We start from the raw sequence: 26,999 nt of genomic DNA, 5'->3' as shown, positions 1-26,999 counted from the left end.
AGAACATGAAATATAGTTACAAATATAAATAGCTAATAAAATAACTAATATATAATTGAGTTTATTATACTTACAAATTGAAAAAAATATTAAAAAAAAACAATAAAGTTCATATAAAAGAATATCATTTAATATATTTTAATAATTAATTAACAAAAATATAATTGTTTTATCATATTGATTACTTTGAATTTTCTGAGCTATTAAATTAATATATTTTGCGTATCGCCTGATACCAATCTGAGTTACCGAGATTGATCAGTACCTTTAGAGTTGATGACTGATGTTGCGACTTTGAACCATGCTTGGCATTGTCATGTTGCAATGTATTTGTGGCTTCCATTTTCATTGATCAATTGTGGTGACCCCATACTTTGAGTATCTCACAAAGGGTATCAAGTGACCTCACATGACTTAAGGTTGGAAAAGAGTTGGAGATGATTTTTCTGAGTTGTCTGACTTCAGTCCCAGTTGATAGTCTTTGTGTAAAACCAACAGGAAATGGATATAAAAATTGCAATATAAATCATCATGGAAAAGGAAAAGAGGACATAATTTTGAATCCCACAACGATGAACAAAACTGAAGAGTGGACATTTTAGTGCAAAATAGTAAATATTCATATTAATATGGATTTACATTTTGTAGTTCTTATTTTGTCTATATGAAATTTATACTTAAATAAATCTTTTTGTTTAAATTTTGGTTGTGAATTTGTGTTTGAATAATCTTTCACCCGCATTTAGAAGTTTCTTTTAGTTGATATTCTTGATGGTAAGATTTTTGCTAATTTATTTAGAATGTTTTCAATTGATCTCTCTAGTGATGTTTCTTGTTTCTACTTATGACGTGGCTATTCATTTTTTTCAGGCTTGACCATTCAAGCTAATATGTACTATAAAATGCTTATCAGCTGGACCAACCAAAGAGTCAAGGAGACATATGCCACACACAATGCATTTGATTTTAAAAATGGTACCTCCAAAATTTCAATCTATTAACTTTTGGGGGGATAAAATCTGTTTCCATTATCATGAATTCTTTTTAGGGGATTGTTGTTACAATACTATTTTTTCCTAGCTTCTTAATGAGCCAGCATCTGTTCCTTCGTTTCAGTTTTGTTGTCGTTTTTTTTTCTTTTTGTTTGATCTTTTTCTTTTTTCTTCTGCAGTCTATTGTCATAAGAAATTTTTTTGAGAAGCTTTAAGTCGGGTTGCCATGACTGCCTCATTTACATGTTAAAACCTCTCAAAATCTTGAGGTGAAATTTAATTTGTGTTAAAACCGTGAGGAACATGTTTGAGGAGATGCAGCCAGATGCTGCAGCAATTTTTCTTCTTGTTTTAATTGGAAACCAATAAATTGAGTTCTGTGAAAGTGTTATGTGCCCTATTCAGTTTTTGGGTGCAAAATCAAAGTCAATGGTCCACCTGATCATCCAAATATCAAATATCAGAGATTTAATTATTTCCATATGAAAGGCTACAGAAAATATTTTGATTCAGGATCTTCATGAATGAAGGAGTTGAAGGATCTGAAAGCTCAGTTGATAAGACCAACGGGAAAATTTCATGGAAAGTAGATGTTGCATAAGTTAAGAATGTCCTAAGATACTTTTGTGAGAAAGTGATTTTATTTTCAACAAGCTCAGTTGATAAGACAATGTGAGAATTTCATGGAAGGTAGATGTTGCACAATTTAAAAATGTCCTAAGATACTTTTGTGAGGAAGTGATTTTATTTTCAACTTGTAATTGTGATCTATGAGTCTTAGTTTTTTGGTTTTAATTTTTTTTTACCTTATGTTTGGTTATTGGAAAATTGGAGGGAAAATGCAAAGGAAAGAAAATGAAGAGGAAAAATAATAGGAAAGAAAAAGTGAAAGAAAATAAAAATAGATTTGAAAAATTAATAAATTATTTTTGCATGTTTTTTCAAACTTATTTCACTTAATTTTCCTTGTCCATATAAAATTTAAATAATTTTGAAATACATAAATTAACTAATTTAAATTTCATTGGTTTTCTTTTGTATTTTTCATGGTAAACCAATAGAAAATGATTTTCCTAAACAAAAATTTTCCTTTAACATTTTTTTTTCCTTTTCCTTAGTACTTGTGGAAAAGTTGAAAAGAAAATCTCATTCATTCTGAATAGAATACACATCCAGTTATATACAAAAGGATAAACCATAAGAGTGCTATAGAAAAATGAAACTACCCTAAACCAAATCCCTATTAATCAGGGATTACATTATCTTCTAGATTTTAAACCTATTTACATAAAATACAAAGTCAAAAGAAGTGTGTTTCTCTACATTCCCCCTGAAGTTGGTGAGTGATATCATGCATTGCCATTGCCAGCTTGCCAATTATTGCTTGAAACATGGTATTATTTAGACCCTTGGTCGACACATTTGCAAGTTGATTGCTTGAGGAGACGGTATGCATATGAGACTACTTTCAAGTTTTTCTTTGATAAAGTGTTTGTTTACCTCCACATGTTTGGTCTGGTCATATGCATATGAGGCTACTTTCAAGTTTTTCTTTGATAAAGTGTCTGTCTACCTCCACATGTTTGGTCTGGTCATATGGCATAGGATTATGTGCAATATTGATCGTTGATTTGTTGTCGCAATAAAGCCTTATAGGCACTTCCTAGTTAATCTTCAGATCTTTTAGAATTATTTTTGGCCATAGTAATTCACAAATCCCAAGTGCCATTGCTTTAAATCCCGCCTCGACGCTTGACCTTGCTCCTACATTATGCTTTTTACCCTCCATGATGTTGGGCGTCTATCAAACCACAAACCCTGCATAATCAGCATTTGTATAGGCTTTGAGCATCAAACTTGTTTCTTTCTTGAATAGAATCCTTTTCCTTGGTGTTCCTTTGAGATAGTGTAGTATTCGGTGAACTGCTTGGAGATGTGCTTCCTTAGAATTATGCATAAATTGGCTCACCACACTAACAACATATATCAAGTCTTGTGTGTGACAAGTGGATCAATCAACCCATTAATCTTTGATAGTTTCCTCGATCCACACTAGCATCACTATTATTATCACCTAGCTTGTGATTGAGTTCAGTAAGTGTGTTTGCTGGTTTACAAACTAACTTCTCAGTTTCCTTAAACAAATCTAGCACATACTTTTGTTAGGATACAAAAATTCCCTATTGTGACCGTGCCACCTCAATACCCAAGAAGTATATTCTCCTTAAATTCACCATGTGTTGGGGTCTCATTCTCATTGCTTGGTGGATTGCTGTTGGTGAGATTTGCCTATCCTTGACCTTTTTGCTGCTGTTTGCCACTGGGTCTTCATCCCCTATTATTGTTGTTGAAGTTTGGTGGTCTTCCGTGCAAGTTCCAGCACATGTCTTTAGCGTGCCCCAGTTTCTTGCAGTAATTGCACCACTTGGATGAATTTGGTCGTTTGTTTGCAGCATTGGGATGATTTTCTGCACCAACATTCTTCATGTTTCCTGCGTTTGACAGCCTAGCTGAGCTCTCTACTGTAGGTGTTTCATTCAGCATTACACCTCTTTTTCCTTCCTCCACTCGAATTATGGAAATAGTTTCATTTAGAGATGGTAGGTCTCCTTTTCCCAAGACCTGAACTTGGACTTGATCAAACTCCAGATTTAGATTAGCAAAGAATTCGAAAATTCTTTCTTTCTCAACAAATATTTTCAATATGGTAATATCCTCACTATCCTTCATTTGAATGCATTGATAATGATCCATTTCTTGCCACAAATTTTTTAGGAGATTGGCATATTCAATCACGGATAGCTCACCTTGTTTGATGGCTGAAATCTTCATCTTCATCTCAAATATTTGTGCTGTGTCACGTTCCTTGGAGTAAGTTTGTCTCACTGCCACCTAGATTTCTTTAGCCGGGGACAAAAACATGAAAGTGCTACTAATCTCAGGTAGTATCAAATTCCAAAGCCATGACATAATCATGGAATCTTCCTCATCCCAAATCTGGAATTTGGAATCACTTTGCTCCTGTCCTGTACCCAACAAGTGACTTATTTTTCCTCTCCTTTTCAAGAACATTTTCACAACTTGTGACCACTGCAAATAATTCTTTCCATTATTGATATGTGGTGTGAATGTTTTGAAGCTCCCCATTGGACTGATTTGTCAGCACTTCAATTGGCTGTACTGCAGGAATTGTTGGTGGCTTTGGATGTTTTAGACATGGTGGATTTTTTTTCTTTTTCTTTTGGATTGAAGAGGGGGCAAAGAACCAGAAACTTGGATTGAATAAAGGGCAAAGAATCAGAAACTTGACTAAAGAAGACTACTAGGTCTTAAGAAGCAAACCAGGTTGACCAAGGACAAAAGAATGTGAATTCCAAGAGCCTAAGCTCTGATACCATGAGGAAAAATTGAGAAGAAAATCTCATTCATTCTGAATAGAATACACATCTAGTTATAAACAAAAGGATAAGTCATAGGAGTGTTATAGAAAACTGAAACTACCCTAATCCAAATTCCTATAAATCAGTAAATTAAATCCCAAAAAATCAGGGATTACATTATCTCCCAGATTTTAAACCTATTTACATAAAATACAAAGTCAAAACCCCTAAAGAAACGTGCTTCTCCACGGTCTTGGGGAATGATCGAAGCCATTGCTCAACATATACATTTGGAACTTGCAGTACATGAGAGTTGGGACAATCCATGATTTCTATTACGATTGCAAGATGGCTTGATTGACATGTTATCTACTAATTTTAATGGTTTTGGATCTTCTAAAAGAGGGATTGTTTTATGGCAAGACGTGTGCATCGCGTTAATGTGGGTGGTGTGGCGGGAAAGAAATGCAAGGATTTTTGAGGATAAAGCAAGGAATTCAGAGTATCTTTGGGATTCTATTCGTTTTCTTGCTTCTCTTTGGGCTTTTTGTTCTAAGGTTTTTAAGGGGATACCTCTTAACGTGTTACAACTTGATTGGTTAGCGGTGTGTAACTAGAGTGTTTGCTTATTCTTTCTTTGTATTTTCTAATATTTGATTACTTATAGTCTTGTTTTTCTCTGGTGGGAGGATTCCTCATCCTTCTCTTGTACTTCCTTTTTATCAATATATTCCTTTGTCGTTTCCTATCAAAAAAAGATGGCTTGATTCCAGTGCTTGAGAAACTTTGTTGTGCTTCTGATATTTATCACCTGTTAGCAGACTTCTGCTTAGTTGTTTGCATCTTGTAAACAAGAGCCCAACAAAGTACCTTTTGTCATAACTCATGGACATGACTCTGAAACAGCACAAGAGCATACAGCCAACCTAAGTAGTTGAGATTTAGGATTTTCTAGGATATAGTTGTGGATTTCTTTTACAACAAATTTCATTTAATTGAATTTTGAATGCTCCTGTGCATGTGCTCACTGATGCTTCCTTCACATTTAAGATCTTTAAACTTGTGTTTCAGCTTGGGCTTCATACTTTCAGTATATATATACTGTCTTTCCTTTTCCTCTTGTTTTACATTCTCTCTTCTGAATTGTTATTGTTGCTGACTGTATTTTCAATGACATGAATATATATATATATATGTGTGTGTGTGTGTGTCCATTTTTAATACAACTTAATTAATTTTGTTGCTATAAGTAGTATCACCAGTTGATTAGTATTTTCTGTTAAGATTTTAGTTCCATTAACTCGGCTCTCCTAGACCTTGTTTAACTCATGCTGGCTTCATAATAACTGATATTGGGTTATTGGATTGCATGATAGTTAATCTTTGTTTGGTTTAGTTAATTGCTTATCTGATGTTGCAGTTCGGAGTTTTGACCGCTCTCTTATAAATGCTCCTGGACCCTGTGTTCTCTTTGCCACACCCGGGATGATCAGTGGTGGTTTTTCTCTTGAGGTTTTTAAGCTTTGGGCTCCATCTGAAATGAATCTTGTTACACTACCTGGGTAACTTCCATATTTTACTATTACTAACTGGACCTTTATTGTGGCTATTTGATAAAGCTGTGCCTTGGAATGTGAAAATGGTTGACCTTACCAATAATGGTAAACTGCTAAAAATATAGGGTTCCAATGCACTACCTGCTAATTCTCTAATGTTTAAAAAAGATATAGGTGTTCTTGTTTGAATTCTTGTTGTTATTTTATGAGATTTGGCTGATATTCAGACATTTTCTTGAGGTTACAAGAGCTTGTGAGAGACTTAATGGTTAGGGTCCTTATCTGCAGTAGGAATCCTTGTCCTGTATTCTGATGTATCTTGGGCCATGTTTTCTATTTAAGTTATAGACCTTCTCACAAACTCAATCTGTGTCCTTGCTGCCTTACAACACGTTGAACTTTATCTACCCTCTCTTTTTTTTTTTTATTACTAGAAACACACATCTTTGCTATTAATTAAAAAGATTGAGAAGGACAAGGCATCCTACAACAAAATTCAAATCTGATCAAAGCTGGTCAACTGAGGAAGACCACAAAAATCTAAGAGCAAGAATAACACAAACACCAGTTACACCTCAAGGAGGTAAAGAGTCCTCAACAAAAGACACCGAACATTTCACTCCTTTTTTGGCTTATAGGTTTGCTACTTGATTGATGGGGTGAGGACCATGAGCCTCTTTCCTTCTTTTTTTTTTTGATAGTAAAAGCAATTATATTGTGAGTGCCTACCAAAGAGCACACAAAAGTATACATGATGTATACAAGGTGCCTAGGGCCAAAATAGAAGAGAGATGCACAAGAAAAAACTACCTTGCCTCAGTTACAACTCAACCAAATAATAAAATCAAATAATGACAAGGAGCTTACTCCTGAATGCATCCTAACCCAAATGACAACATCAGAAATCAAATAATGACAAGGAAGCTAGCTCCTAAATGCACCCTAACCCAAATGACAACATCAGAAATCAAATAATGACAAGGAATCTAGCACCTAAATGCACCCTAACCCAAATGACAACATCAGAAATCAAATAATGACAAGGAATCTAGCTCCTAAATGCACCCTAACCCATATGACTACATCAGAATCTCACTCCATTACAAGATTGGAAAGGCCCAAAGCATTAGCTTGCAGGACCGTCCAACAAAGCTGGAATCTTAGCCTCAGTAGCAAATCTCTTACCTACGTGCTTAGGGTAAGTCTTTGTCACTGTATCCTGATGATCTCTAATGACTCCACCAGTACCAAGTTGCCTTAGGTTACCTAACGAACATCCATCAAAGTTTATTTACAGCACTTCTGACTTGTGCAATATTGCATATCTTCTAGTCGAGCTTTTAAATTTATGTTCTTGATTGATGCTTCTCTATAAATGTGCCATTTGCAGTTCTATTCTTTCCTTCTTAATCATTCATCCCAACAACTATCATTTTTCTTTGCATGTAGAATTTAGTTATTCTTATTACCATTATTTTTAGAACCGGACTAGTCATTGAACCGGAAAAGTTACCGGTTCACGGTTCATTGGTCAGACCGACGGTCGAACCACGGTTAAACCGGTGACATCATAAATATATATTTTATAAATTATTAAAAAAATAAAAATAAATTCTATCTAAATTTTGACAACATCTACTCTATTTGTTGAGTTTTTTTTTTACAATTTTTTTTACCCGTAGAAGTCATCAATCATATCTCTAACATAATATAAGATGTTATACTTTCATAATGTCAATCAACCTAATATTTATCAAATAATCAAACCATTGATACCCTACATCCAAATATGAGCAATAAACCAACAATGACCAAATTATCAAAGAGTTGTTAACTTATTATCTATAATAAATAATACAATTAAAATAAAAAATATATAATTTTAAAAATTAATATAAAATTTTGAACTCAAATAAAAAATTTTAAAAATCATTATAAAAAAAGAAAAGAAAAAAAAGTAAAAAAATATATATAAAATCTAAAGTCTAAAACTCTAAACTAAATAAAATATGGAAATGATTCAAATTTCAATAGCAATAAATAAATTTACAAAAATTTCAATAAATTAGAATTTCAATATGTAATAAATAGACAAAAAATTATAAATACTAAATATTAAACATAGCATAAATTATAATCAACAAAAAAATTAAGACATTAAATATTAAACATAAAATATAAAGATATTAAATATTAAAGTTCAAAAAAGGAAAATGAAAAAAGTTTAAGAAACTCACAAAAATGGTTTGCTGTTGGGAGGGAAGGTAAGTCTTTTATACTAAGTAAAACGGTGTTGTTTTGATGGGGTGAAAGAAAAAAATAAAAAAATAAAATGATTGAATCGTCCGGTTTTCCGATCTGACCGCCGGTTCATTTGGTCTGATCCCGGTTTAACCCTTGGCTAACTCAATTAATTGGAACCGTGATCGACAGACAGTTGGATCAGTTGGTCCGGTCCAGTTTTTAAAATCATGCTTATTACTAGCCATTGTGACTATGTATATTTTGAACGTGGTCTCTCAAAAAAGTTATCATATACATACAACATGACTATGTATATATATATATATATATATATATTTAATTAGAGTTGGCATGCCTTTTTAGCCATATGTACCAAAACCTAAAAATTCTTGCTATCACTTTTTTATTTTGTGCATGTGCGTGTGAATGGATTTTTGGCTTATCATAGAAGTTGTTATGTCTCAATATTTGAAAATTTGGTATTTAAATGTGTAACTGAAATTGGTTGATTATGGTTTTGAATAGTTTCAATCCCTAGTGTGTCTTTTTTATCCAATCATATAGTTTACTATATATTAATTATGATTGCACTCAGTTTTCTTGAAATTTTGGGAGGTTCAAGGCTCATTTTTCTATCCATGATGGACTCTTGCCTTGAAATATTGCTCCATGTTGTAGCACCATGAACTTACATCAGTGTGTTGATGGGACAAAGCTATAGTGATGTAGTGCCTAATGATTTTTATGGTAGTTAATTATTTTACACAGAATCCTTACTACAATTGATTGAGAATGTCATATGTGCATGATGAAAGGAAAGTTTGGGCTTAATAATTCCTTTATTTGATTGATAAAATCAATTTTGTGTGTATGTGAATAGGTATATGTACATGTAGACAAATATATACTAAGCATGTCCACGTACAATGTGCATGACTTGGTAGTTTATATAGTTTACAAAGTGTAATTTTGTTTCAATTGTGTGATTAATATATGAATTCTTACTTGTATGGTATGTACTAAGATATTATAGCATGACTTGTTAGTTTCTGAAGTTTAAAAGTGTAATTTTGTGTCAATTGTGTGATTAATCTATGATCTCTTGTATGGTATGTACTAAGATATTACTAATTTTGGGATTAATTTTGGATTTATATGTATATATATCATGAGAACCAACATCTTCCTGAGAGGTCCAATAACATAAATTTTTAAAAATGTATAATTTTATGTCAAATGTACAATTACACTAAAAATTAATTTATTTCTATATAAAAAAGAGTTAAAATTTTCATCTCATAAATTATATAAAAATCAAACATATTTTTTTTTATTGAAATTGATTAATAATCATTTGCAAAAATAAGTGAAATCCATAACTTTCTTTATATATATATATAATTACAAGCATAGTTGTTAACTTGTAAAATGTTTTGTGTGTCATTTGTCTATTATTTTAGTATCGTGTATTGTAAGTTTTCCATGCAGTAAGTAATTAAATAGAAAAAATATGCATTCATGTACATATATATTTGAAGCATTAAATATAGAATAATATATAATTAATTTCATGAAAATAGTTGGATTTAATGTTTTTAAACTATATCATACTATATGGAAACATTGAATACTACAGTTATGAATTTAATGTATAGGTTTATCACAAAACTCACAAAGATAAACTTTTGAAATTTTAGATAAAATTTTTAGTTCTAAATTTTACTAGGCATATGTACTTACATATGTTATTGATATATACATATATATATATATATATATATATATATATATATATAGTATCCTTTTCAAAGTTTCAATTTTTTATAATTGTAAAACTAATATATTATGTAATTTTTTTTCATCAACCACCATCATTTTCAATCTGAACATTTAAATCATTCAAATAGAAATTTTTTAAATTTTTTGTAACAATAAATTTACTTAACTTCCAATATGACATGTGACCACAAGAATATAGCTTTTTATGTAGGATTGTTTTACCTTTCTTTCCTTTTTATGATCAATGTCTAACCTTATCATACGTTTTAAAAAATTAATATAATAATTCTTTTAAGAGGAAAAAAAATTTTAATTTGATTTTTTTTTTAAATTATGAAAACTAGTTAAATGTGTATGTATTGTTGTATTGTTATATCCTATATTGTATCATTATACCCCCCTTTGAACCAAACAAAGTCTCCCTAACAATGCTATTTTTTGATAGAAATGAGTTGCAGGTCAAGGGTTAAGACTAAAAATTTTAGTTTAAAAAATTATTTTAATATTATAAAATCTACTAGAGTTTGGTCTGTATTTTTTTTTTTTTTTTTTTTTGGTGAAATTGGATCCATGTATGTTATAAGTGATATTAAGAAGTAAAAGTGAAAAGTTTTGACTTAAACATTTTTCACATCCCTTTCTTTATCTTTTTACCCCTTATACCCCTTAAAGGCTAAAAATAAAATAAAATAATATAAACAAAGCAAAAATAAAATGAGAGTAGAAACTTTTACTTTTATTCATTACTATTGAATTTACACACAATTTACGAAGGGCTAGAGAGGAATTGGGAGAGAGTTGGTTTTTGTTTGGTTTTTAATTAATATAGTAATTCTTATAAGAGGAAAAAAAATTAATTTGATTGTTTAAAAAATTGTTGAAGGTGTATGTATCATTGTATCGTTATATCCCATATAGTATCACGTATTGTTATCTATTGTAAGATTCACTTAATCCATAAAAAATGTACCATATCATGTATCATAAGCTTTTAACAACTATGGTTACAAGTTAATAGAAAGTATATTTATTTTGATTTTTATTTTTTGACTTTTGTTATTCTTTAACAATTCATGGTTATATAAAGCATAATGATTTTCTCGACCTTAAAACACAAAGCCTAGGCCAAACAAATATAAATTTATAAAATACAAATATAGGTATATTATACTTTTTGTATTATATAAATAATCTTTACAATTTGAAATAATTTTAGTATATTGATTTAAAATGTTGGTATTTGTCATATTTTATAAAAAATTGTTTTATGTAAGTGCTAAACTGCATAATAATATTGTCACACTGGATGCATTTAGAATTTTAAATTTTAAATTTAAAATACCAATATTAAAAATATAATTAACTATTATTGGAGTTCTGTTTTTTTTTTCTTTGTAAAACTACACATTAATTTTAGTTGATTAAAATTATTGATTTTTCAAAATTTAGAAAAGAATTAAAAATCAGTATCTTAAAATTTGGCTCTCTTGACCATTATGAGAGTGTCAAAACTAATAAAAATTCTGAAAATTAAGAAAGGGTTGTTTAGCCCCTTATTACAACCATAATGTTCTAAAATAAAGGGGTAAATTGCAAAAATTACAAAATACTTTCACCTTTGTTTCAATTCAGCTTCTAAACTTTTTTTTGAACCAATGTAGACCCTAAATTATGCCCAAATGTTAAATAGACCCTTATATTAAAATACCTTGTTAAAATGAATGGATGAACCCAATAAAAAGTGCCTAAACAAATTAGATATATCCAAACATATCATATAAAAATTTATGCGATTGTTTGTGCTTGTCACATGGGTTTCTCCATTTTTGTTAATGGAAAATCTTAATAGAATGATTTATTTAACATTTGGGTATAATTTAGGGTCTACGTTGCTGAAAAAAAAAAGTGTAGGAGCTAAATTGAGACGCATTTAAAGGTACTAGAGTGATTTTTATAGTTTATCCAAAATAATATGACCCTATGATAGCGAGTTGACATTGTTGTAAATTTTCATCAAAGGAGGGGCATTATTGAAAATATAGTGAGTGAAATTGTTGCCAATATAGTGAGGTGGCATTATTATAATATTTTCATCAAAGAAAGCAAAGAACATTCATAACAGAACACTGTTACAAGGATATGATTACATTCTAATACATTGATAAGATTAAGCTAAGATAAAAAAAAAATAGTTAAACAACTACAAGCAAGACCCTCCATAATAATAGTGAATTTGAGGAAAATCAAGACTGTCCACCTTAGTGATTGACTAGCCTAGGCATTCTCAAATCTATGGTTTATCCACATTTGATCATAGCAAACTGCTCTTTTCCAAAACACGTACATTCATGTAATAAAATAAAAAATAAAAAAAAATATTTTGCAATTCAATTTGGATGAAACTATCAAGTTAAGATTCTTATCATGAAATGCTAATAGCTAAGAACATATTTCTTCCTAGAGTCCTTTCTTGAATTAACAAGTCCATTGACTCAATGCATCATGCACCTAACATCTTAGGATCATAGATATGAATGAATTGAAGTGTACATTGCAAGAGCCTTGAACTTTCTATTTAACAAACTAGTCATGCTTCCACTTGTATGACAATCATGGAGTGAAAATATCTAGTTAGCAATCCCCTTATTCTACATATCAATTGCCAACGTTGCCAAGTCAAGTCATACTACTGATATGATAATTGTGTATTTCGACCAACTTTGCCCATTTAATTCATCAATATGTCAGGCAAAATATCTAATATGGAATGATAACAAAAAGGAAAACAAAAAAAAAAAGGATGGTAAGTCGGTCCCATTGAAATTTGATGATATTTATCCAATATTTCCTAATATTTCTTCAAAAAAAATTTTATGATATTTCTTTGAGATTTTAGGATATTTCATGATTTTATTCTAATTTGTTTCTTTTCTCCAGCTTTTACATGCACACATCAGATGTGAAGTGACATATTTTAAAATTTTTATTACTTATGAAATAGGAGCTGAGAATGGGTGGCTTGTTGCCACCAAGCCATTGTGGCCTTTGATTATATGTAACCATATATAAATATATATACTTATATTAATATATATACTTATATTATATTAGTTTTACATCCATACAGAAGATGAATTATTAAAAATTAAACTTTATAAGTTAATTAATTTTAATTCTTTTATTTTCAAATTCTAATAAATTGATCGTTCAAAGTATAAAAGCTATATAATAATCTTCTTAATAAGTCTTTTTTATATCTTGTGTATAATTATTAGATAGAAGAGAAATAAAAACTTCTAAATAAAATTATAAAAAATTTTAAACAAAAAATAAGTATAAGTATACATATATCGTTATTTATTTATATTCTCAAATATATCCAAATTAGGTAGATCATCATTTTAACATTAAATATATTTTCAAGCACCGCATATTATTGTTTAATGTTACAAATTTTATCATTATATGTTTTATCTTTTTTTATAAAAAAAAAAAAAAATAGCTTCAATATGTATGTTGTTGCTTGTTTTATCATTTCTAAGAGTCTTTTACAATAATTTTATGAATTTTGGATCAATTTCTATTTAATCTTTATTTTTTTCTCAATTTTTGTCTATTTCGTAAAATTCAAATATTTATGCATTTTCCAATATTTTAATCCTTTTGCTAAACTACCTTGCCCTTGGCATTACCACCAAAAGCGTGATAGGCAATCACTAATATATCTGCCATTTCTCCAGGAACCAAACAACTGTAAATGGTTAATGCTATAAATTAATCACAATTGGACAAGAAAGGATTTTATTTATCCTGGAAGGAAGAGACTACAAGATAAAATATATATACAAACTTTATTAAAAGATAAACCACCACAATCTTCAAACCCAAGTTTTATAACTTCTCTAAGGAAATTTGACTTCAAAATTGTAGGCTTTGCTTCATGAATACCTTTCTTAACTAAATAATTTGTTGTTCTATTTGTTTCCTTGTAAATATTGTCACATTTGTAAGTATTTAACTCCTAAGTTATCTTCTAAATATCTTTAATTAATATCTTAATAGATTTGGGAATGTTGCCCATCTTATTATAACAATCTACCACTATTTTAGAGTAGCTTTCAATCTCTAGATTAAGGAATCCATTGTTCCTTGCAGCTAGTACGTCATCTCTTAAAGCTATACGTTCCGCAATGATTATTGATGCATTAATGCCTACTTGCTGCCATTTTTATAAATTCCATTAGAGTCCCTAATCACCTATCCTGAAGCACTTTTATTCTCCATCTTCGATCCATCAAAATTTAGATTAAATTTTTCTTTGAGTCAAGGAATCTATCGAATCCATTTTTCAATCAACCGAAGGACACTACATCCTTCATTTTGAATAAAAGAATTAGTCAAATAACCTTACAGATCTTGGAAGTTGAGGGTGGCTTTCTTAATAAAGAGGAAGGGGTTGGGATGGTTCTTCCTAAACATTTCGTATTCTATGGATCGATACATTCCATAACATAACACTCTATTATATATATGAGTAGCATTTGTATTAAATACCAAAAATATGTATAAAGAAGGATTAGAGGTCTTTGCAAATAGAAAGTGTACTGCAGACAACCGGATTAGAGAAAACAAGAAAAACAGAGCTCCCTACATGGCTCTTTTTGTACATATCAGCTTCCTGATTTGTTGGTCTAAACTTTTAAGAAATTGAACACTCCAAAACTCTCGAGGGACCTGCAATTTTCACTCAGAAAGAACTATCTATCCCTGAATCCCCCTTTACCATAAGATTGAAGGTACTGAACTCTTTGGCATCTTTTAGCTTTCTAGTTCAGGACTTTGATTGCTCACTGAAAATGAGGTGCCTTAAAGAAAGCTCAACTATACCACTTCTTTTATTCCATATGAGGTTGCTAATCTCCATCTTTCCCATGTATTTACATGAGAGGCAAACCTATCTCTGATCAAACCAAATAATCCTAGAGGGACTCCAGAAAGCTCCTTAGTGATTGACCTTCAAAGATCCTCATGCGCTAAAAAATCCTGGAATTCCTCTTATGAGAAAATGTATTTCTCCCACTGGCATCCAAAAAGTCATGAGAAAGCGTATGCTCTCCCATAGGTTAACCATCAATCACCTCCTGTCCTAAAAAATCCTGGATTCCTCTCAAGCCAAATGACCATGAAGCTTGCTAGGATAACACCCTCTGCCCCATGGCACACACAAAGCCCCTCCTCGAGGACTGTTGCCAAACCCTTGGAAAGGTATAACCTTTTTCTCTGTAATGGTTAACTATAGTTGTCCATTTGTAAACTTTTCTTGGTGCAACAAATATGTTGTTTTGAATAAACCAGAAGTGATTGGGAGAATCTTGACAGTGAGTTGCCTTTTGAGGAAATCCATTCTAAGTCTTATTTCCATGTTTGAGATCACATACTGTACTCGTTTACCTGAAAATATTAACCACTAGCATGAGTCCTGTGTAAACATTGTAAGCTTCTAAGCTATGATTTTCATTTACTTCAATCTCTATTTGTTCTTTTGCTTGTCTAGGTATTGTTTGGCTGGAACTATAGGACACAAATTGACAACGGGTAAACCAACGAAAATTGATTTGGATAAAGACATCCAAATTAGCGTACGATGCCAGGTTCATACTCATGTTCCCCCTCTAGAACTTTTTTTTCAGTATACGTTTAACATCTTCTCTTTATATTTCATGTTATTTTATTGTTATCTTTTCTTCCCTTTCCCTTCTGTTTCTGGATCAGGATAAATTCAATCCCTAATTTGGAAATATTTATTCAGTTGAAAGTATGTGAGTAGGCTTTTCTAGTTATTGCCTAGAAGTACTCAAAAGTTAAAACTTTGTGAAAGCAGAATTTTTCATTTTTATAGTGCCTGGGGATGGAAGCACAGACATGGGTTCAGCTCTTATCTTGAGCAGCTGAGCTTGAACACTTTTTACTCATGCTTGCCTAGTGATTAGTCTCTTTTTTTCCTTTTTCTTTTTTCCTTTTTTCTTTTTTTCTTTTTTCTGTTTGGTGGGGTGGGGGAGTGGATGTTGGCTTCATCTTGGAGGAGAGGAGAGAAGACTTATGTTTTCATTAGTCAAGATAATAAATTAATTGCTACCAAAGGATACTTAGTGGCCATTTGCATCTGTAAATGGTGTTTTTTCTGTATAGATCAATTTTTATCCAATATATACTTCTCTTAGTGCTTTAATGAATGGATATCAATATTTAAGAAACATGATCTACTAATTTATTAATGGATTTTTCTATCATTGCTTATAACTTCTATCAATCTGGTTTCTCTTACTTCAATGGTTCCAATGCACAAAAGCATTTATTTATTTTTCTTGAGACCCGTGACCAAATTAAGTTCCTTTTTCCTTTTCAATGCAAAAATCTAACCCTGATAGCACTTTTAGACTATTTTCCTTCAACATACTTTAGATGTGTTGTGAGTTCCAGTTGTGTATCCTATGTGCTTCCAATTTCATTGTAGAGGCTCCTTGGATCTTGGTTTTGCAAAGGGAGCCAAATCCACATGCTTGTTAGTTTATCCTATAACCTTGGGTGTTTTCATCCTACCTTTCCACACTATTGGATCATTTGCAATATGCATGTACATCAAGCTTTTGTGCTTTCTGCTGAGAGATGATGTTTTAACCTCCCAATTCCTGTTCCCAGGCTTACAGTGATCTAGTTTCTTGTTCAATTTGGCATTCATATGTTTCATGATTTAGTAAACCTATATCAGGTTTTCCTCAACTTCATCTAACAAGATTGGGTTGGTTGTCCTCTCGGCAATCTATCTACAGTGGGTATGTTGTCCTCAGGTAGTCTATTTCAGGATTTATTTTGTATATCTTGACCTTGTTATCTGCAGCATTGGTTGCTTCAAGCTTTTTTCGGTTGTCACTTAGTCTCTCTTAAGCCTACTTAATCTACTGAAAGGCCTCCTGTAATTTGTTGATATCGATATTGAATTTGTGAAGACAAAGCCAGAGAGAAAGGTCTGACAGGTTCTCTGCAGTCCTCTTCCTGCTATCTTTGAAACTATTGTCTTTTCATGATTGCACTTTGGGAGTGTCAGTTCTCCAACACAGTATAAGAATAATTTAAGGCTCACCTACTATTTGGGCATAAGACTGTCAACCTTTTTTTTCCTCTTCTCATCCTTTCCCTCATCCTTTTGATCTCTAAAATGTTGCTGGAATAGAAGGATGATTTCGATTTCACAGATTCAACCATACAAATCAAAGTATTTGGCCAATTTCTGGATGAAGTTTGCACAAAAATCCATGCCTTCTAGAGCAGTGATATAAATGGGCATTATTTTAGTGTGCTTGCTAATGTAGCCCTTCCTTGGTACTTGTATCAAGTCTTCTTTCTGATGATGTCACCAATATATGAAAAAGTTAAACAAACTGAAAAATGAAATCCACAAACATGATAATTATAAACGTTTCTTGTCCTGTTTTACCATCGAACTCCATTATTTCCACTCCCTGAGCTGTTCAGTCTAACCGAAGTTTAACTTTGTGACCCAGTATAATCCAATTGATGTTTTGTTTAAAGTCCATGAATTTGACATGCATTGATTAGTCCCCTCTCTGTGCCAATTATTATGCTTAAGACCTTCAGCCCAGATAAATACTTCAAAGAAAAGGAAAAGTGAGAAGTGTAAAACATGATGAAGAGGAAACTTATGTGGAGCTGTATTCTGAAAATTCTTAAATTTCAGTTACTTCTTGCTTAATATTTCTCAGCTGCATAAATTTTGTGTATGAGGTAACTTAAACATGATGTCAAGGCTTGGCTCTTCTTTCATCCTAGGTGACAACATTGTTTGATATACTAAAAAACTTTAACTTCATTTTCTCAATATTCTAGAATGGGTTTGCTTGGCAGCTCTTAATGCTTCCCTTGGCTGAAAGACAAGTGAAGTGTCATTCTTGAAAGGATCGTTGGGATGCATCTAGGTAGGTTTGGCTGTGAGAACCTAGGAGTTGAGATAGCTTATATAGTTAGTTTTGTTAGCTCTGTTTCGAAGTATCTGATTCATGATCTTCCATTTCTTTATGTTCCTGAATTTCATGAATGAGCTATAGCATACTCTGTTTGCTATTGATTGGGTGTGTGAATCTAGTCTTCTGCAGAAAGCTTTGGTTGAACTGTTGCCTTTAGTACCCTGAATAAAGAATTTTGAATTGAAACTAATGTTCCCTCTTCATCCTTGAATAAGTAGAGTGGTTTTTCTTTTCTTTTCTTTTCTTCTTTCTTTTTGATCATCCTGTACTGATTTGATACTGTTGTTCCTTGGAAGGACTCTCATTCTTTTCATAATTCTTTTTATAATTATAGGACTTCAACTTATCCAGAAAAAATTATCTTAGCTCTTAGAACTTGTGAGTTCATTATTCAGATATGTGATTTGACTGCATCTGATGTCTTCTTTCTTGAGAATGGAAGATTCATTACTCTGTCTTCATCTCCCATACAAATTTCCACTTTAAAGCAATCAAAACATTACTCAATTATCAGGTTTTGGTTTCACTAATGAAGAATTTCTGAATTCCTTTATTGATGCTTTAGGTACACATCATACACATATATATACACAACTGACTGAATAAGAAAAAATCAATCTAGCTTGATTCTCTCCTAAAATTAGGAAACTGAATCATCCTAAATGATCTCTCCTTCTTTATTCCTAAAATACTTTCCTAAATTAAAAAACCCTAACTTTGAATGCCAAATTTCAACACTCCCCCTCAAGCTGGAGAATATATATCATATAATCCCAGCTTGCAAGTTAAGTCTTCAAAGTTAGGCCTAGGTAAAGCTTTGGTGAGGATGTCTGCGGTTTGGTGCTTGGTAGGAACATAGTTCAATCTAACCGTCTCACTAGTCACCTTCTCTGTGATGAAGTGTCTGTCAATCTCAACGTGCTTGGTCCTGTCATGATGCACAGGGTTCTTTGCTATGCTTATAGCTGCCTGATTATCACACATCATCAGAATTGGAGATGAACTCGTTTGCCCCAGTTCACTAAGAACCCTTTTATCCAAATCCCTTCACAGATTCCCTGTGCAAGAGCTCTGTACTCAGCTTCTGCACTACTTCTGGCTACAACTGATTGCTTCTTACTCCTCCAGGTAACAAGATTTCCCCAAACAAAAGAACAATATCCAGAAGTGGACCGCCTGTCAATGATGTTTCCTGCCCAATCCGCATCTGAGTATACTTCAGTGTCACGGTTCTCTGTCTTTCTGAAGAATAGACCTTTCCCTGGTGTCATTTTTAAATATCTAAGAATCCTGTAGACTGCTTCCATGTGTTCCTCAGTGGGGCTGTGCATGAATTGACTTACAGCACTCACTGCAAAGCCAATATCTGGCCGAGTGTGTTAGAGATAAATCAAGCGCCCGACGAGCCGCTGATATCTCCCCCTATCTACCGGTGTACTTTCTTTCTCGATACCAAGTTTCTTCTGACTATCCATAGGAGTATCAATTGGTTTGCATCCAAGCATACCGGTCTCCTTAAGAAGATCAAGTATGTATTTTCTTTGAGAGACTACAATTCCCTTCCTTGATCTAGCCACTTCCATACCAAGGAAATATTTCAAATTTCCAAGGTCTTTAACTTCAAACTCCTCTGACAAATACTTCTTCAAATTCTGTAATTCCTCCATATCATTCCCAGATAGAATAATATCATCAACATAGACTATCAATATGGCCATTTTCCCGGCATGAGACTTCTTGACAAATAGAGTATGATCAGCCTGACCTTGTTTGTAGCCCAGCTTCAGGACTGCTTTTGTGAATCTATCAAACCAGGCTTGGGGAGATTGTTTAAGGCCGTACAAGGATTTTTGGAGTTTGCAAACCTGATTCTTTGCCATACTTCCTTCGAAACCAGGTGGTATTTCCATGTAGACTTCCTCTTCTAGGTCACCATTTAGAAACGCATTTTTTATGTCCAGTTGTTGCAAGCACCAATCTTGATTGACAGCCAATGAGAGAAGAATCCTGATAGTGTTCAGTTTTGCAACAGGAGCAAAAGTCTCCTGATAGTCTATCCCATAGGATTGCGTAAACCCTCTAGCTACCAAACGAGCCTTGAATCTCTCGACTGATCCATCTGCTTTGTATTTTATGGTGAAAATCCACTTGCACCCCACGGGCCTCTTCCCAACCGGCAAATCTGTGATAGTCCACGTCCCATTCTTCTCAAGTGCATCAATCTCATCTTGTACTGCCTTCTTCCATTCTGAAATTTTTAATGCCTCTTGTATTGTGTTGGGAACCTGAGTATCATCAAGAGAAGTAGCAAATGCTCTGTAAGATGGTGATAGCCCTTCATATGTAACATAATTCCCAATTGGGTGATCTGTACATCTCCTAACACCCTTCCTCAATGCAATCGGCAGAGTAGAATCATCAATGCTGGGAATTAACACCTCTCCAGCCCTATCCTCACCTATGTTCTCTTCAGGAAGACTTGAATTGGAGTCAATATATTGGCCACATGTTGACTGTGATCCGTGCTCTAATTCCTGTCTTTTCCTCCTCCTGATGTAAACTTGTAAGTTCTCATTAGCAAGTTGTGGGGCTATAGGTTGAGTAGGCATGGGAGACTGGATGGTCATAGGAGATGGCTGGACTGATGACGGTATGAGTGTGGACAACTCAGTGGGCGCGAATTGAAAAGGATTTGGTGACTCTGAGTGAAAAGAAGGTACACCCTCAAGAAGAGACTCCCAAACTTGATGTTCATTCATGCTCTCCCCCTGAACATGAGATTTGGGATAGAAGAATACATGTTCAAAGAAAGAGACGTCCATGGTGGTGTAAAATCTTTTGTTGGTTGGAGAATAGCATTTGTACCCTTTTTGGGTTGGAGAATACCCTAGGAAAATGCACTTATTCGCTCGAGGAGCAAATTTGCTACGATTTTGAGGATACACATGAATGAATGCCGTGCAACCAAATACTTTGAGTGGTAAATCAGAAGAGGCTACACGGGTGAGGAAATTGTTTTAAGAAAAGTTGACGTGGGGATTGAAAGGTAAGCACTCTGGATGGCATACGGTTAATCAAATAAGTAGCTGTGAGAATAGCTTCCCCCCAGAAATAGTTTGGAACATTAGAGGAAAACATAAGACACCGGGCAACCTCCAAGAGATGTCTATTCTTGCGTTCAGCCACCCCATTTTGTTGTGGGGTGTCAACACAAGAACTTATGTGGATAATGCCGTGATTTTGAAGATAAGTACTGAGACTACTAGTAAAGTATTCCTTTGCATTATCTGACTTGAGGACTTGAATTTTGGAATTGAATTGATTTTGAACCATAAGATGGAAGGTTTGAAAAATGTGCCCGACCTCTGACTTTTCTTTCATAAGGAAAACCCATGTTACCCGTGTATGATCATCAACGAATGTCACAAACCATCGAGTGCCAGAAATATTTTTTATCCGGGAGGGACCCCACACATCACTATGTACTAGAGAGAAAACAGTCGAAGGTTTGTATGGGATTTGAGGATAGACTGTTCGAGTATGCTTTGCAAACTGACAAATTTCACAGTGATAAGATGCTGGATTTTTATTGATAAATAATTTAGGAAACAATTTTGCAAGGTAAACAAAGCTAGGATGACCAAGGCGATAGTGTAACATTATAATCTCACTATCTTTATTGACCGTAGAATTTGACACAGAATTGAAAGACTCTAACATACTCTAAGACTGTACGCAACTTGCTTGAGAAACTTGGTTTGAGAATTGACCACATGAGAGGAGGTAGAGCCCGGAACACAGTTCAGCACTGCCAATCATCTTCCCCGATTTCAAGTCCTGAAAAACACACAAGTTTGGATAAAATTTAGTAACACATTGGAGATCACGGGCCAATTTGCTAATGGACAAAAGATTACAATCCAAGTTTGGAACATGGAGAACAGAGTCAAGATACAAGTCTTTAGTAAGTTTTATAGAACCTGTCCCGGCAATTTTTGACTTTGAACCATCAGCAATATGGACGGATGAATGACCATTACTTGGCTTGTAATTTTGAAGAATGGTAACATCTCCTGTCATGTGATCAGAAGCACCTGTGTCCACTATCCACGACTTCATTCCTCCTCGATTAGCAGTGAAGGCTACACCGGTAGTACTGCCACTGCCAACCTGGCTTAATAGTTTCTGTAGCATCTCCATCTGCTCTTTGTTGAATGGACTCGGCTCGGGAACAGAGGTGCTCTCAAAGTTGGCAGCCACGTGTGCTCTGCCATCTCTGTCAGACCGTGGCTTTGGTTTCCAATCAGCTGGTTTGCCATGAAGCTTCCAGCAAGTCTCCTTATAATGGCCTGGTTTCTTACAATAATCACACCAAGGCCTATCCCGTTTCTGACGATCTCCACCACTACTATTAAATGACCGAGTCGCAAGGGCAGAGGCATCCAATGTTGGGGCAGGTTGCTCTTTGGATCCCATCATCACTTTCTTTCTACTTTCTTCACGCCTAACCTCTGAAAAAGCCTCCCTGAGACTTGGCAGGGGTTTAATGCCCATGATTCGGCCTCTAACATCATCCAATTCCCTGTTTAGTCCTAGGAAAAACTTGAACAGTCTCTTTTGTTCCACAATTTTCCTGTATGTTGCTGCATCATCAGGACATTTCCATGAGTGAGTCTCGAATAAGTCAAGGTGCTGCCAATACCTTGTGAGTGTGTTGTAATACTGAGTAACTGTCTGCTCTCCTTGGCGGAAGTCATGTAGGGCTGATTCAACCTGAAAAAGTTCTGAAATATTTTCAGAACTTGAGTAAGTTTCTTTGGCTGCATCCCATATGTCCTTTGCAGTCCTAAACAGCAAGAAATTTTCACCTATGTCATTATTCATGGAATTGATAAGCCATGACATGATCATGCTGTTTTCAATCTTCCACTTCCTGAAACCCGGTTCTGTAGTTTCTGGCATGACTGCTTCTCCAGTGAGGTACTCATCCTTTCCTTTACCGCAAATGAACAGCAACACAGATTGTGACCACTGTAAGTAGTTATGGCCATTTAATTTGTGTCCTGTGATGAGAATAGGAGAGGAATCACTACCACCAAGGCTTGGAATTTCAGATCTGCCTCCTAATTCTGGTGACGTGACGCTGGATACTTGTGATGATGCCATTCCGTATTTCGTCATGGACCGGAAAGGTAGAAGAACACTTCCCAAGGCACGTGCAGGGATTGGAGTTGAGGAAAAATAGCCGGAGGACGTCGGAAAAGCTGATCGGAGGGCTCGCGGAGGCAAAAAGACCCCAAAAGAGGCACGTGCAGGGCTTGGATGGCAGAAACAGGTACGTAGGGTGGCTGGTCGGCGTCAGGCGAGCTTGGAGTAGGAAGCGCGTCGCCGGAAAGTGGCTCACGCGCCCTCACGCGCCGGCGCGTGAGATGCAGTCGCCGGCCGGAAAAACGCGCGTGGGAGGCGCGTGGATGGTTTTCTGGCTCCGGTGTTTTTGGAAAAGTTGTAGATCTCCTCCAGACGCTCCTTGTGGTGTGAAAAAAACCGTCGCCGGAAAAGTTCGCCGGAAAAGTTCGCCGGCGGTGAATGTTTTTCTGACGACAATTACCGACCGGAAAGCGTTTTCTCCCTTGGCTCTGAGAACAGGGACTGATGACCGGAATGAGAGATGGTCGGATTGAGCCGGAATGAATGATGGCCTGAATACGAGGTGGCCAGAAGGGATTAGGGTTTCAGAAAACTGGCTCTAATACCATGAAGAATTTCTGAATTCCTTTATTGATGCTTTAGGTACACACCATACACATATATATACACAACTGACTGAATAAGAAAAAATCAATCTAGCTTGATTCTCTCCTAAAATTAGGAAACTGAATCATCCTAAATGATCTCTCCTTCTTTATTCCTAAAATACTTTCCTAAATTAAAAAACCCTAACTTTGAATGCCAAATTTCAACAACTAACAAGATTTTTTTTTTCTTTTTCCAATTTCTTGTCCCTGTTGGGACTCAAACCTGGAACCTCCCACATCCTCACCCAAACCCCTTGCCACTTTTTTGCATGCCCCAGAGGCAATTTTGCTGTCCATGTTGCATATTATAGGTGTAATAAGCATAGTCTGACACAAGTATTGGGTGCCACTCAGAAACATAAGTGAAGAGTCATGATCTTGGAAATAACAATTGTATAAAAGGAATAAGTAGTGCTCTTTAAATAAAATGAAGTGTCGTATACATTAGTTATCTCATGAATAGTATCATATACGTGCAAACATGGGTGCATATGAAGGGACAGTTGTTTTGCTTTCTAAAACTTTCTATAGGAAGTAGTTTGCTCATATACAGTTTGAAGCTGTGCCCCGTTCACCAGTAAAAAGATCAAAATATGCCTGTTTTGTCCAAAACTCAAATGTCCATTTCTAACTTCTTTTTTTGCCCTTCTTTTCACAAAGTACACTGTTAAATTCTCCTGTGTTAAGAATTTATGTATTGTCTATAATTATTCTGAACAATTTTTCTTATGTTGGCAGATTCATCAACTGTCTTTCAGTCCTCATACAGACGCCAAAGGGATTATGGATCTGGTCAAATTTCTCTCCCCCAAGCATGTAATACTTGTACATGGTGAGAAGCCTAAGATGGCTTCTCTTAAAGGAAAAATTGAGTCTGACCTAGGAATCCAATGTTATTATCCAGCAAATAATGATACCGTGTGCATTCCTTCAACTTGTTGGCTGAAAGCAGATACCTCAAAAACATTTATTCGGAGTTCCTTGAATCCAAATTTCAAGTTTGTAAAAACCATTTCAGAAGATAAATTAAACTTGGTTTCTAAAGAGACCGAAGACACTTCAGTGCTGCAGGTGCATGATGAAAGGGTAGCTGAAGGGATCTTGATTGTGGAGAAAAGCAAGAAAGCAAAGGTTGTGCACCAGAATGAGCTTCTCCTCATGATAGGGAAGGATAAACATGATGTTCAGTTTGCTTATTGTTGCCCTGTACAGATTGGAAACTTGGAAAGGACCAAAGGCATGGATTTCGCTTTATCAAAGAATGTGGTTTCCACATCTGATGAATGCTCTTGGCTTCACCTACTATTTGCAAAACTTTCAACCAAATTAGGAGGGAACATCCAAGATTTTGGTCAACATCTTCAAGTGGATTCCATCTATATCTCTGTATGTTTAAAGGACATCTGCCCTTACAGAACCACCGATGGCCCTCAAAAAGAATCAGCGGTGTTTTTTTGCTGCACTTGGTCAGTGGCAGATGTGAATCTTGCTTGGGAAATAATTTCAATCATGGAGAACTTGGATTTGAGTATAATTTAAAGATCTTCCACTGGTGGGAACATCTAGAGATGGAGGATGATATGCTGTATTTTTATCACTTGTCTGAAAATTTTTAGAAATGGAGTTTGTATAGACTTCATGTGTCCAAGTGCACAACTAAATTGTCTGCACTAATGTTCTCTGTTTTATGTTGTGGATAATGTTTTACATACACAGAAATGAAAAGGTTGGCCAGTTTCATAATCTGGAGTCCTGTATAATTTTGGTAGTAAGAATTTAAAATCTCATTGGAGGGGTCTTGTTTTCTTCTTTGACACCAATTTTCTCATGCATTAGATTTTCACAGCATGATTCTGTATCCTGGGTCCAACTGATGTGAAACATGACCCAGGGTGTGGGCTGCAACATACTCATTCAGCATTTCTAAGCAGCCAAATGGTTTCAAAAGAAAGCCATTTGGCACAAGCACTTAGTTGAGTCCAGACTTGCCCTGTCATATGGCCCTCTTCAGGTCAGTTTTTTCTCTCTTCTGTTTTTTCTTTCCGCTTTCTTCTTTTTAACACCGTTGTTAAAGTAAGCTTCTCCTTAAGACTTCATAAACTAGCCATGGGTTCATAGGCATGCAGAAGAGAACCATTGTGCTGACAAAGGATCAACTCATTGAGAATTCAAGAGATGTTAACCTGACTAGTAGCTGAGGGATCCCTTTTCAGAGCATGTTCGGAGAAAGGTCCATATTGAGCATTGTGAAGTCCAGCAACTATGAAAGGTAAGCAAATGAAACCCATTAGTTTTCTAATCATTTCTGGAGTTTCTCTTTAAAAATGACATATCCCACATAATGCTGGGACTGAGATGATGCTTCTTTTGAGACTTGCTCATATGAGGCAGCCTCTCTACACCAGCTTCTTTTGACACTTGCTCATATGAGGCAGGCCTCCCTATACCAGCTCTGCCTCAGCCGTAAGCATTCTATGATTGCAACTGGAGATTGGACAGGAAATGGTACCCAGAAGTTTGAATATCTTAAAAATGGTTTGGAAAAATGGTACTGGGAACTTCCGAACACCAAAAACAACTAATTGAATTTTGGCTAGAATCTCATTTGTGGCCATTGTTTTATTTGTTTATTTATATTTGGAAACACCCGTTGCAGTTCTATACAGAAATTCGTGCAACTATGTTAAGTTTTTTGAATGGGCTCAGATTAGATTCAGCCCTCTGGTAAAACCTTACACAGGGACTTCCATCCAGTAGCTCTACAGAGAATTGGCTTTTATACCTCCGGAGTATTTTTTGCCATACAATGCAACAGTCCGAATAAAATGGCATTCTCCCAACAGAGCTTTTGCTTATGTTCTGATACAAATACTACAAGTACGAGATCTGTATCTGCATAAACTAACACTAGCAGAAAACAGCAGAGCTATTTACTTTGTCAGAAATCCCTGGCTACCTTCCCAGATTTTCTACCGAGTTTTACCATTGGAACTTATGCACTAGAGCTATTGCCTATATTTCCAATTTGCTGCCCTTTGCTTCATTCTGTAACTGTAGTTTCTTTCTGATCCAGCAAACGGGAGGTAGCAGACATTGTGGGGTTTGCACTCAAATCAAGTCAAGAATTGCGACCGTAAGTTCTGAGCTTCCTTAGATTTAGAGCCAAGTGATAAAAGAAATTCAACCCAACCACCAGTCCCACCCTGTCCCA

The 26,999-nt window shown here is 34.6% G+C and overlaps 1 protein-coding gene and 1 long non-coding RNA gene across 3 annotated transcripts in view; both read left to right on the top strand.

Moving 5' to 3' along the window:
* Positions 1-25,575, top strand: part of LOC117911871 (cleavage and polyadenylation specificity factor subunit 3-II) — a 40,097-nt gene extending 14,522 nt beyond the window's left edge. Inside the window, exons 10-13 of one of the 2 annotated variants that reach the window (XM_034826333.1) lie at positions 871-975; positions 5,793-5,934; positions 15,506-15,602; positions 24,527-25,575. In XM_034826333.1, coding sequence (XP_034682224.1) covers positions 871-975; positions 5,793-5,934; positions 15,506-15,602; positions 24,527-25,327 — 1,145 coding nt within the window. In that variant the 3' untranslated portion in view covers positions 25,328-25,575. The remainder of the gene's footprint in view (positions 1-870; positions 976-5,792; positions 5,935-15,505; positions 15,603-24,526) is intronic. The other variant, XM_034826380.1, reaches the window with a different exon arrangement.
* Positions 25,576-25,732: 157 nt separating this feature from the next.
* On the top strand, positions 25,733-26,430 carry LOC117912194. Its single transcript, XR_004650986.1, has 3 exons — positions 25,733-25,799; positions 25,907-26,057; positions 26,224-26,430. It is a non-coding gene; the product is annotated as an uncharacterized LOC117912194 (long non-coding RNA).
* The last annotated feature ends 569 nt before the right edge of the window (positions 26,431-26,999 follow it).

Source organism: Vitis riparia, chromosome 1, assembly GCF_004353265.1.
Source record: "Vitis riparia cultivar Riparia Gloire de Montpellier isolate 1030 chromosome 1, EGFV_Vit.rip_1.0, whole genome shotgun sequence".
Lineage (NCBI taxonomy): Eukaryota > Viridiplantae > Streptophyta > Magnoliopsida > Vitales > Vitaceae > Vitis > Vitis riparia.
This window is presented reverse-complemented; position numbering and strand designations above follow the sequence as displayed.